This window comes from Heterodontus francisci, chromosome 13 (genome assembly GCF_036365525.1).
Source record: "Heterodontus francisci isolate sHetFra1 chromosome 13, sHetFra1.hap1, whole genome shotgun sequence".
Taxonomy (NCBI): Eukaryota; Metazoa; Chordata; class Chondrichthyes; order Heterodontiformes; family Heterodontidae; genus Heterodontus; species Heterodontus francisci.
The window spans coordinates 64810396-64823059 of record NC_090383.1 but is presented as its reverse complement, the minus strand read 5'-3'; the positions used below and the strand labels follow the sequence as shown (position 1 = coordinate 64823059).

The following is a 12664-nucleotide window of genomic DNA, read 5'->3' as shown; positions in this document are numbered from 1 at the left end:
AAATGCAATATGTAACTTATTTTTGGCGACAATTTTTTCCTTCATCACGCCTCTCCTGAAAGTAAGGATGCTTGCTAGGGCATAGATCCATAGGTAGTTATTGTACTTTTCCACAAGGCCAGTCTTTTATTCAAAACGAGGATAGGAATTGCAAACAGAATATTTGTTTGTAGAACCAATTATAGTTGAGCTTGACCCTATTCCCACAGAAGCAATTTCAGAAGGTATCATTAGACAGCAATCAAGAGTGGCAACATTGACAAGTTTTTCCCCTTTCTAAGGACATTTGCAGTAGCCTTGCCGCTATCCCAATCGAGTAAAATTGTGTAACTCAGAATTTAAAAAATCAATTCTGAAATGTTCCTCGTCTGTAGAGCTTTGCACTCTGCCACATAGTACACTTCTCCACTGAGTGCATGAAAGAAAAGCTACATGTATTGTTTTAAATATATGAAATAGTGGGTACATACAGCTTGACTACAAATCTTCATTTTAACATCTCTGACATGACGCTGTTGCACCAAGTATCTATGGACCTTCTCTCGTACAAAGAGAATGAAAGCTCAGAAACGCTGTACAATAAATATGTACCAAGTGGAAGGGAGAAAGAGACGACAGGGGTTAAAGCACAGTTGAAGAGTAGAGTCTTTGAGGCTTGTGGAAGAAGACAAGATGGAGATGTTGAGGAAGGGAACTTCAGAAGGTTCTATAGGCCGGAACAGCTGCTGACAAAAAAAGAGCAGAATGAAAAGTAGGCTATGTATCAGAGGAATAAAAGGAATGTACAAGGATGTACAGCTGGAGGAGATTACAGATAAAGAACTGTATGAGGCTATGGAAGGATGTGAAGGTGAGAATAAGTCAATGATCTGAGGTCCAGGGAGCCAATAAAGCTTTGCCAGGACAGAGGTCATGGGAATACAGGTTTCAGTGTGGATGACATCGCACACCACTGAGTTCTGGATGATTTTTGGCTCATGGAATTGGGGAAGCTGACAAGGAGAACATTGGAGAAATCCAGCTTTGAAGTTTTCAAAGCATGGATTTGAGTTTCCATGGTACGAGGGAGAATAAAAGCCAATGTCAGAGGTGGATGCCATTTCAGAGGTCGAAGAAAGCTGTCTTGGTAATGAATCGGATTTGGGGTAGAAAGCAGAATTTAGTTTTGAGCAGGAAACCAAAATTCATTCTGTGGGGGTAGCTGGAGAGATTGATGGGAATTGAGGCTGGAGGCACATTGATTTTGAGGGAGCCAGAATGGATGACTTTGGTTTTGCCAGCATTTAGCAGGAAGAAATTTTGCCACTTCGAGATATTAATGTTAGATAGACAACTGGAGGGAATGGCAACAGGTAAGTAAATTTAAAAATGTTCCTGCATGCAAAATGCATTCTCTTGCTGCACAGGAAGTCATCCTACTTTGTTGGAATTAGAAACTAATGACTTCACTGTGCTTCACTATACTTGAAATTAACCACCCCCCCCCCCCCCCCCTTTTTTAGAGTGTAAAAAATTGCAATTCTCTGCTGTCCATTTTGCACTACCCACCACTGCCCCTCCCCCAGGTGGATTTCACACCAATTTATTTTGCTGATTTGTGTGAACAGTAACCTATAGGAACATTAATATGACTGACATTTTTAATCCATGATAATTGAAAACAGGAAGTACACAGTCATTACATGGTACAGAAAAAGGTTAAAAATCTTGTTTTCAAACATTCCTAATGACAGTGCTATTCAGATGTGGGAGGAAGAGAAAATGAGCAGCTGGGCCTAAGCCACAGAATGTTAAAGCAATAAGACAAGCAACTGCAGCTAGCCAAACCTAAAGTAATTGCTGGTTTGTTACAAAATTGTATGATACTAACCTGGAGGAGGGTGAAATGAGCCAGAGGAAAAAAAAAGGGAGTTAGATAAAATCAAAGCGAGGCTCAAATGATTGCAGGTGGAATTCAATCTAAATGAGTGTAAGGTACTGTGCAAAAGAAGAAAAATGGATGTTTTGCATATATTATGAAAGGTACAGACATAGCTAAAGGAGGAATTAAAATGGATCTGGTGGAGTCCTACATGTGTCACATAACATAAAATCACTGTGGAGCAACAATAAACAAACAAAATAGTGAACTTTACTGCTAGATCAGTAAAGTAAAAGTGAGAGAATGCCGTACTAAAAATATACAGTTCTCTGGTTAGACTGTACCCTAATTATGTTCAGCTTTGGCTATAAAGATATAACAGCAGCATTTAAGCCATAGAAGTTGTGCAAAGAATGCCATTCCCTGGAATAATGAGAAGTGGAGAAAGAAATCAGTGGGAAATTATTTTCCTTTTTTACTCTCAAGATTCTTCAGATGTGATTTGTTATCGGTTTATGATTTATGACATTTGAGCCAAGTAGGTGCAAGTGTGACACATATTTCACATCTGACAAAGCACACCACTTTAAAGGGTGCAACCATGCCGGACATACCTATTTCATCTTCTATCTGCATATTAAAGTTTTGCATATAACGTGCACTTCTTGTAAGTATAACGATTACTTCCTTAGACATTTTCCTATCACTCTTTAGTGGCTGACTCAAAGTAAAATGGCAGCAAATCGGAATTAAAGTGTGAAGGAATATTTGGATAAAAGCAAAGAAAACCAAGGAGTAAGTATTAAAGACGTATAATTACTCAAAAAATCATATTTCACAGTAACCATTAGCTTTTGTATCTTTCAATATCTGTATTAAAATCTTTACTTTAAAGGCCTTAGCCTGTCTCATAAGTTTGGGTTTTAAAAATTTTTCCTCCCAAAGAGCTGTAGGAAGTTACTTGTGCAATTTTGGCACGTGCAGGTTGTAGAATTTGCCAGCATGCATCAGAAGGTTTCTGTCTAGGCATTCCAAATATGAACTTTATCTCCCCTTCCTGTGACTACACTTACTTTTTTTGCATTTGAAAATCCTTGAAAACTATCTGGAAGTTAAGTTAATTTAATTAACTTCAACAACAACTTGTATTTATCTAACACTTTTAATGTAAAATATGTCCTGAGGTGTTTCACAGGGTTGCTAGTGGACAAAAATTGGCACTGAGCCACAAAAAGAGATATCTTTTGCATTTAAGCTGTTACCAAATATTTAATAGTTAAACGAGAGGCTGTAAAAAACATTACAAATGATGAGAGGGCAAGGGAAGTGCACAGCAGAAAACAGAAACAGGAGCAGAAGAGGAGGAAGGGACGTGGGAGAGGAGGAAGGGGAGAAGCAGCTGTAGTTATTAGCCATGTGTGACTTTCACAGATTTAAGACATGCGAGTGTGAATTACATATTTTGTGTGCTTATTAGGCAAGATAGTATTTGATGGTATCTTCCTTAAAAGCTTAATAGAATTTTGCATTTCAATCTTTGTTTTTCAAAATGTAATTACATTACTTGTCTGATAACGAACACTAATTATATTAGTTATCGAATTAAGAGTACAGTTTGAAACTACAGGATGAAAATCACATTTGTTCCTTAAAACGGACTTCAAGTTGGCTACTGGAGTTACAATCTAGCAAAATGATTCAGGTGCCTGATGGCCCAACCCATTTCCTATTGCAACACCCCAACTACTGCCAGACATAATCCCACCCTTTTCTCCATGTTTCTGGATCGCAGCAACCCATTCGCAGAGCTGCCAAACTCTGGGAACCATCTCCCAATGATGACAGACCCCACAACTTCTTCCTAGTGCTCCCAAACAGCAAATCCCCTGATCAGGACTCCTGGATCCCTCCTTCCCAATTCTCTTAGAACATTTGCAAATGGAAACTAGGATGCCTTGTCCAGTATTCCAGAGGCTACCATAGCCCAACAGCCCCATAGCGACTCCAAAACACCACAACCTGAAGCTCCAGTACTGCTAAATGCCATATACCTACCTGCAATTTGTTACAAGTTGCCCATCATCTTCCTGTGTATTCTGGGTTTTAAAAAAGGTAAGAGCTAAAAATTAAATCTACAACTAAATTTACAGTTCTCACAAAACAATCATGGAATTGAATTCACAAAAGCACTGGCCCTGATGTTACAATGTGCATAATATGAAATAAAGCTTCTATTAATAGAAAACAGATTATGCTCAAATTCATCCATGAACAATGGCTTGGCATATTTACTATAACAAAAACAAACTTTACTTCTGCACACAATTCTTGTTCATCATGTTCTATTTAATGTGTTACATAGAATTAAATATAAAATTACAACATGGACTGGGTGGACTGAACATCCTGTTCGGCTCAACCAGTCCGTGTTGGTATTGCTGCTTCACGCAAGCAGTAGTCCTTATCTTATGTTCTGTCCTGTTCTTAAATCTCCTTTCCCTTCAACCTAACCTATTTTTAAATGTTGACATGGAGCAGGATTTTCCCTGCGGGCTTCTGAACCCCACCGTTATGCTCAGAAGTCCACACCATGTGGAAAACAGTCATTCAATGTGATTTTCCTCAGAGCAGCCAATTAATGGCCAGATGGCAGGCTCGCTGTCCAATTAAGGATGGTGGGTGGGCTCTCTAAGTTGGAGCGCCAGAGGCCTTCCAGCTTGGAAGCAACAGCAGGATGCAATGGAAGGTAAGGGAGAGGCGCCATCTCTCTATTTTGTCAAAGCGTAACTAAAAATTAGGTTTTGCAACCAGGCTGCTGCTGCACCAGGCAGGCAGGGAGGGCCTCTAAGCCTGCCTGGATCGCTGGCTCCCTGGCCAAGCCTGTTGCTGGGGGGCCACCTCCAGGCCACTAACCTGGCCCTTGCCATCTGTGTGAACCAGGAGGCCGACTGGAAAATCCCAGTTCAACTCCTCTAATTGACCTAAAAAGTCCTTAATAGCGTGTGCGGATGGGTAGCTCTCACGCCCCTCCCTATCCCGCCCCCGTGAAAATGGCCCAGGGCAGGATGGAGCCGGGAAACTGGCACACAGGCTGGTGGTGCTATTTTTAAGCGCCCAACTGCCTCCACTCCCAGCCCCGGCAGTCTCTGCTTTAATCACCAACCCTGATAGTACATTCTACTACCTCACACTCGTGTTAATCAAAAAAGGGTCTCCCAATCTCGGTTCTAAATCTCTTACATTTAATCTTATATCTATGCCTTCTTGTTCTAGGCCAGAAGAAGTTTTTATCTACCCTGTCCCTACTTAACTGCCATCTGAAATGGCCTAGAAGGCCATTCAATCATATCAAACTGCTGCAGAAAAGTCGAAAAAGAATAAAACTGGACCATCCAGCATCGACCGAGGCACCAGAAACGAGAAAGACACACCCAGTCCAGTCAACCCTGTAAAGTCCTCCTCACAAACATCTGAGAACTTGTGTCAAAATTGGGAGACCTGTACCTCATCTAGTCAAGCAACGGCCTGACAGTCATACTCACTGAATCATACCTTACAATAAAGCCCCAGACTCCTCCATCACCATCCAAGGGTATGCCCTGTCCCATTGACGGGACAGACCCACTAGAGGTAGCAACACAGTGGTATACAGTCCAAAGGGAGTGGCCCTGGGAGTCCTCAACACGGACTCTGGACCCCACGAGGTCTCATGGGATCAGGTCAAACATAGGGAAAGAAATCTCTTGCCCTCCCTCAACTGATGAATCAATGCTCCTCCATGTTGAAAACCACTTGGAAGGAACACTTAGGGTAGCAAGGACAAAGAACGTACTCTGGGTTTGAGACTTCAACATTCATCATCAAAAGTGACTCAGTAGCACCACTACTGACCAAGCTGGCTGAGTCCTGAAGGACATATCTGCCAGACTGGGTCTATGGCAGCTGCAGAGAACACCAACATAAGGGAAAAACCTACTTGCCCTCATCCTCACCAATCTACCTGTCACAGATGCGTCTGTACATGACCGTATTGGTAGGAGTGACTACTACACAGTTCTTGTGAAGACACAGTCCTGTCTTCACACTCTGGACACTCTCCATTGTGTTGTGTGGCACTACCACTGTGCTAAGTGGGATAGATTCATAACAGGTCTAGCAATTCCAAATAGGGCATCCATGAGGTGCTGTGGGCCATCAGCAGCTACAGAATTGTATTCAACCACAATGTGTAACCTCATGGCCTGGCAAATCCCTCACTCCACCAATAATATCAAGTCAGAGAACCAACTCTGGTTCAATAAGGAGTGTAGGACAGCATGCTAGAAGCAGCATCAGACATACCTAAAAATGATGTGCCAACCTGGTGAAGTTACAGCACTACATGTATGTGAAACAGTGGAAGCAGCATGATATAGACAGAGCTAAGCAATCTCACAACCAATGGATCAGATCAAAGTTCTTCAGTCTTGCCATATCCAGTCATGAATGATGGTGGACAATTAAACAACTAACTGGAGGAGGCGGCTCCACAAACATCCCCCTTCCTCAAATGAAGTGCAAGCCCAGCACATCACTGCAAAAGACAAGGCTGAAGCATTTGCAACCATCTTCAGCCAGAAGTGCCGAGTGGATGTTCTATCTTGGCCTCCTCTGAAGTTCCCAGCTTCATAGATGCCAGTCTTCAACCAATTCGATTCACTCCAGAAACGGCAGAATGCACTGGATTCAGCAAAGGTAATGGACCCTGTCAACATCCCAGCTGTAGAACTGAAGACTTGTGCTAAACCATGCTCCTAGCCAAGCTGTTCCAGTACAACTACAATACTGGCATCTAGCTGTCAAAATGGAATATTGCCCAGGTACATCCTGTCCACAAAAAGCAGGACCAATCCAATCTGGCCAATTTCTGCCCCATCAGTCTACTCTCAATAATCAGCGAAGGGATGGAAAGTGCTATCAACACTGTTATCAAACAGCACTTACTCAGCAATAACCCGCTCACCAATGCTCAGTTTGGGTTCCACCAGGGTGGAACTCGGCTCCAGACCACAATGCAGCCGTGATCCAAACATTGACAAAGAAGCTGATTTCAAGAGGTGAGGCAAAAGTGACTGTTCTTGACATCAAGGCAGCATTTGGCTGAGTGTGACATAAAGATACCCTAGCAAAACTGAAGTTAATGGGAATCGGGGAAAAAATCCTCCACTGGTTGGAGTCATACCTAGGACAAAGGAAGATGGTTGTGGTTGTTGGAGGCCAATCATATCAGCCCCAGGACATCACTGAAGGAGTTCCTCAACCATCTTCAACTGCTTCCCTAGCTTCGGGCTTAACTAAATTACATTCAAACTCGATATAAAATTCTATCATATTATGGTCACTCTTCCCTACTCATGTCTGTGGATCATTAGTGCAGGCTCTGGATTACTAGTCCATTAACATAACCACCATGTTATCATACCCCTAAACAGAATAACTAATACATTGACTCTTATGGTTAAAAAAGATTATTTTTGCGCTCATAATCTTTACCAAATATTCCAATACAAAATGTATTCGCTTGGAAGGGAGACCATTTAGCTCTGTTTATAGCTTGCTGCTTTTTCATTTAGCATGTAAAAAGCCCTATGCAGTACCTTCACTAGGTTGGTTTTAAGGCATTCATGGCGTTGCTTCTGGCTTCTACACTTCTCATCAAGGGTTGAATGTTATGGAGAACTGAGTGATGTGCCAATCACTTTGCTGGTATAGAAGTCTGCTCTTGATGATAGGGTAGTGTCCTAGGCCCAACCATCTTCAGCTGCTTAAATTATAAGATCAGAAGTGGGGATGTTCGCTGATGATTGCACAATGTTCAGCACCTCAGATACTGAAGCAGTCTGTGTTGAAATGTAGCAAGATCTGGACAATATCCAGGCTTGGGCTGATAAGTGGCAAGTAACATTCGCGCCACACAAGTGCCAGGCAATGACCACCTCCAACAAGAGAGAATCTAACCATCTCCCCTTAACATTCAGTGGCATTACCATCGCTGAATCCCCCACTACCAACATCCAGGGGGATTACCATTGACCAGAAACTGAACTGGAGTAGCCATATAAATACCACGGCTACAAGAGCAGGTCAGAGGCTAGGAATCCTGCGGCGAGTAATTCAACTCCTGACTCCCAAAGCCTGTCCACCATCTACAAGGCACAAGTCAGGAGTGTTTTGGAATACTCTCCACTTGCCTGGATGGGTGCAGCTTCTCTCAGTTCTTATTCCAAGGTGGTAACCAGCAGGAGGTTTTCTTGGCCTTGTTTAACCTGACGCTATGAGACTTGATGGGATCCAGATGCCACACTTAGCATTCCCAGAACAATGCCCACCTGACTGCATACCACTGTTCCTCCACCTCTGGTTACTCTATCTTGCCAGTGGGACAGGACATACCCAGGGATAATGATGGAGAAGTCTGTGATATTGGCAGATAGATATGATCGGTAAGTACGACTGCATCAGGCAGTTGCTTGACTCATCTGTGGTGCAGCTCTCCCAAATGGGCTCCAGACTCCAGAATTAATGAGGAGAATTTTTCAGGTGATGGCTGGGATTGTCCTAGTCTCATTCTGGTCAGATGTCTCGGTTGTTGTTGATTTTCTTTGCAGTGACTGTTTACTTGAGTGCTTGCTCGGCCACTTCAGAGGGCATGAGAGCATTCAGAGCCACAGGTAGGCCAGATTGGGTCGGGGTAAGGGATTTCCTTTCATTAAAGGACATTAATGAACTCATTCGGTTTTTAAGTACAATTCAGCTTTGTGGTCATTTTTCCTCGTGCTGGCTGATAACTTACCAGATTTATTGAATTTGGTTTTACAATTTGCAATGCAAAGGTTTGAACCTTGAGGTCGCTAGCCCGGTACCATACCCACTACACTAAAGTATCTTGATAAAGCTGGTCTTTTTTCCTTTAAATAGATAAACTTACTACATAAACAGCTATTACAATTTTAACTTTAGGTGACAGGTTCATAGTGGCAAAATTAGACAACAGTATAAACACAGAAAACACAATAGGTGTTATTTGAAGCTTCAAGCAGATAAAATATTACATCAGCTTGTTTTCCAAAGAACTTGTCATCAACATCATTCTTCACATAAACATCTATAAACATCTGGTGACTGAAAATTTCCAAGTTAGGTACCAGTCTATAGTTGGGGAACATTTGTTAGCCATTTACTCATTGACAAATTTTAGGTCAGTACATGTAGTTTGGAAAACATATTGCACTTTTACTGACTAGACCACTCATCAACAAACTAGGCAGCTTCATACATAAAAGCGTCCTTGTGGCTCATCAAGCTAGGTCATTGTTGATGTAATTATTTTTCTGGTTAATTAACCTGAGAATAAATTTTCCAATTAATATAATTTGCAGCTTACATGGATGAAACAATATTATTGGCAAACTGAGCAAACAAACCAAATATAAAATGTACATTGTAAACCTAGAACAATGCAGAGGTTGAAGCGCAGAAAACAAGCTGTGCTGGTAAATATTTTCAAGAAAGAAAGAGTGTGTTTGCTGTTCTCACTATCACTAGTTGATACTACAGGCTATTGTTATTGTAGCACGATATTATAAACCTTTCCTGCTCATGTTCTTGACTGTGACCTTTTAAGTACGGAACAAACCATGAAATATCACAACCTTTGTCCCATATGAAATTATCAAGATTTGTGCATCGTAACAAATCTTATGAACATGAAACTTGATGCAATGTAACCATTGTTTCAAAATCATAGTTAATTTATTATAACATGTGTTTCACGAAAGGCAGAACAAAATGTGTTTACATTCATTAAAAATATTGAATAAAAACATTATACCACTTCTTTTGTGAAAAACACTGAACTGCAGAAGCTACATTGTAGTTCATTCTATAAAATGTTTCCCTTGATGTGAGCTCATTGCAATGCGCTGGCTTTTAGCCCAAGATGTTACATGTTGTAATATTATGTGCTGATGACCATAGCATTGCATTAACTATTTTCTCTCATCAAGACAACCAGATGGTTAAAGATACAATGTCATTACTTGTCAATAATTCAGGTTGTATATGATGCAAAGAATTTAAAAGTACTTCAGTCCTACCAAAATGATCATTGTCTTTCCTAATTAAAAAATGACATCTACAAAAATAAATAATGAACAGAAAATTCTGAAATAAGACAGCAGGACCATCAACGTCCATGGAGAAAGAATGGGTTATTATTTTCAGATATAGACCCTTTTGCAGAACTGATACGGGCTTTACACCCAAAGCATTAACACCAAACTTTTATCTTTACTTTTCTCTTTTTTATTTAGTATCTTTTATTTATAGAAAATGGAAGAACAAACCATTTTGATTGTACTTCTTTAAGAGTTATTCAAATTAATTCAGGCAGATGCATTCAATTTTATTAAAAGACGGGAGCTAGGAAAAATAATTATATATAATTTAATACTGAGTAAGTCTGGGCTGGTAGCACTCTCCTTTAAATTGCATCAAAACAGTTTAAATAACATACAATGTCCGCTACAGAAATCTTAAACTTTACCCAGATGCAACCGATAGACAGAAACATCAGATTATGAGAATTGCAACACTTTTAAAAGGTTACATTATTAAATCATCACAATGTGCTCTTCAGGAGTTGCAAGTTCAGGACAGCAACTGTGAAAACTATCAAGACAAGAACAATTAATTTTACTGGTTATCACCTATTCACTCAATAATTTTTTTTAAACTGTCAGTTTCAATTAACAGCATAACCATTGAGCTCCATATACATTTTACGTTCAGCTCAATAAAATGCATGCAAAAGCAATTAAGAACTCATTATGACTGATATGAACTTGCATATGGTATGTTCATGTGGAAGTCGAATGAAGCTTGAATATTTTCAGTGCAGAAAATAGTGTCCTTTTTTTAAAGACACAATGTATAACTATGCCTTGTTTAGGCACAGTATGCACAATTAATGAATATATTTAATATTTATTTCTGCAGTCATTGCAATTGCAACAGAAATCCAAAAATTAAAGGCACCTGCTGCTCATGTTTTTTTTTAAAAAACACAATATACAAAATATTGCAGTCCAGCCTGGCATAGCTTCCATTCCTAGCTTCCTCACCACATTTGTCAAATTATTACTTTTAATATGTGTTAAGATTAAAGATAAATAATTTTGTACCACATCCATGAGTCCTCATTAACAATATTAAATAAAGTAGGATCTTTATATAAAAAATGCAACTAAATAATGGGCAGGGCAACTGACTGCGATTGAGTCCAATATAACTCTCTGGGCTTAATTTCTGTGATTCACTGTCTACTGATATACATCATTTAGATACAAGGACCGAACCAATAAAAACACTTACTGTTAAAGAATGTTGCTGCCAATACTCCTAAAGCTCTGTTCTATTTTGTCGGGGATCATAAAGCATAAATCGTTTTGACAAGCACTTACATGCTTTTTTAAAAAAAAAAGTCCCTTCGTTCGAGTCTGCCATCATCTCACTCTGGAATGCGCCACATTACACCTGCTGCCAAAAGTCTGATTGGCAAAGATCTCCTTTTCTCTCTCTCTTACTGCTGCTTGCAACAACGTAAGTAGAGATGCAAATCTTTCCAGCTTACTACAACATGCCGTCAAATTGTGCAACGAATGATTTACGAGACTCACCGATCCAGGCAAGTCCTGTTGTTTACAGACAGACTCGCCGGCTGACAGGTCACTACAGGAACAGCAGGTTAAACGTCTAAGTGTGTATTTGAAAAGCAAACACACTACACACCTTCGAGTCCGTACATTGACTTATTAAGTATAAATTTTAATCCAAACGATTTTCTTCCGCAACTTAAATGACTTGAATTTACTGCAAAGATTATTCAACATCATCGTCAAAATTAAGGAGATTATACCTCGAGAAACATAGCAATATTTTTTTCTAAAATTCTTACCATGTGTCAGCTCATGTTTTACAGTACAACCCCCCTCCTCGGCGTCGCCTCCCATGCTGAGCGTAAACCCGGTCTGAATTCAGTCTTAAAACACGAATTTGTCAAAGAAACAAAAGAAGTGAAAACAAGCCTGTGCTGGATGATCAGCAGCTGCTGTCTGCCTCCCGACAGCTGGTGTCGCTCGCCACGGCCGGCCTGCTGCATCATGGGGGTTGTAGTTTCCACCGGCGGTATCTGCATTTTGTTGCTTCGAGAATAGCGAGCAGTGAACTATGACTCCCAGCAAGCATTGTCCAAGTTACGCAGGCTCAAATGCGTCAGAACGCTAACCCCATCCCCTCTCCCCCAACAGAATTTGTTCTCTCGTTTTCCTAACTGGGATCGTCCAACAAATCCGGGGGAGGTGGTGGATTTAAAAACGCCTATTGTAAGCTAATGCATCCATTTACAAATTTAAATTGAACATGAAGTATATTAATAATATATTTCAATATCTGTATAAAACCGATGATGTACAGTTCTAACACTTTCATCAAAGAATGTCATAACAAGGAGTCCTGACCCTGGTCAGAATGTGGTCCAGCGAACATCTGGAGCGAGTAAACAGCCGCGCGAGCGGTTCCCGTAAAGCGATTCTGAGCGCGAGCGGGAATCGCAACAAGGTGGCGTTGCTGCAGCGATCAAAACAACCGCACTTCCAGGAACCTCAGTGATATGAGTTTAAACCACAGAAATACCGCCACCTTTCCTGCTGATTGAATGTGTTGTCTACGTTACCAGTTGTTGGACCCCAGAATCAGTATTTTGAT

General features: G+C 40.6%; 1 protein-coding gene across 1 annotated transcript in view; it reads right to left on the bottom strand.

Moving 5' to 3' along the window:
* LOC137376406 (ribosomal protein S6 kinase alpha-5-like) overlaps positions 1-12046 on the bottom strand; it is a 131261-nt gene extending 119215 nt beyond the window's left edge. Inside the window, 1 exon segment of the mRNA XM_068044915.1 lies at positions 11856-12046. Coding sequence (XP_067901016.1) covers positions 11856-11910 — 55 coding nt within the window. The 5' untranslated portion in view covers positions 11911-12046.
* Between the last annotated feature and the right edge of the window lie 618 nt (positions 12047-12664).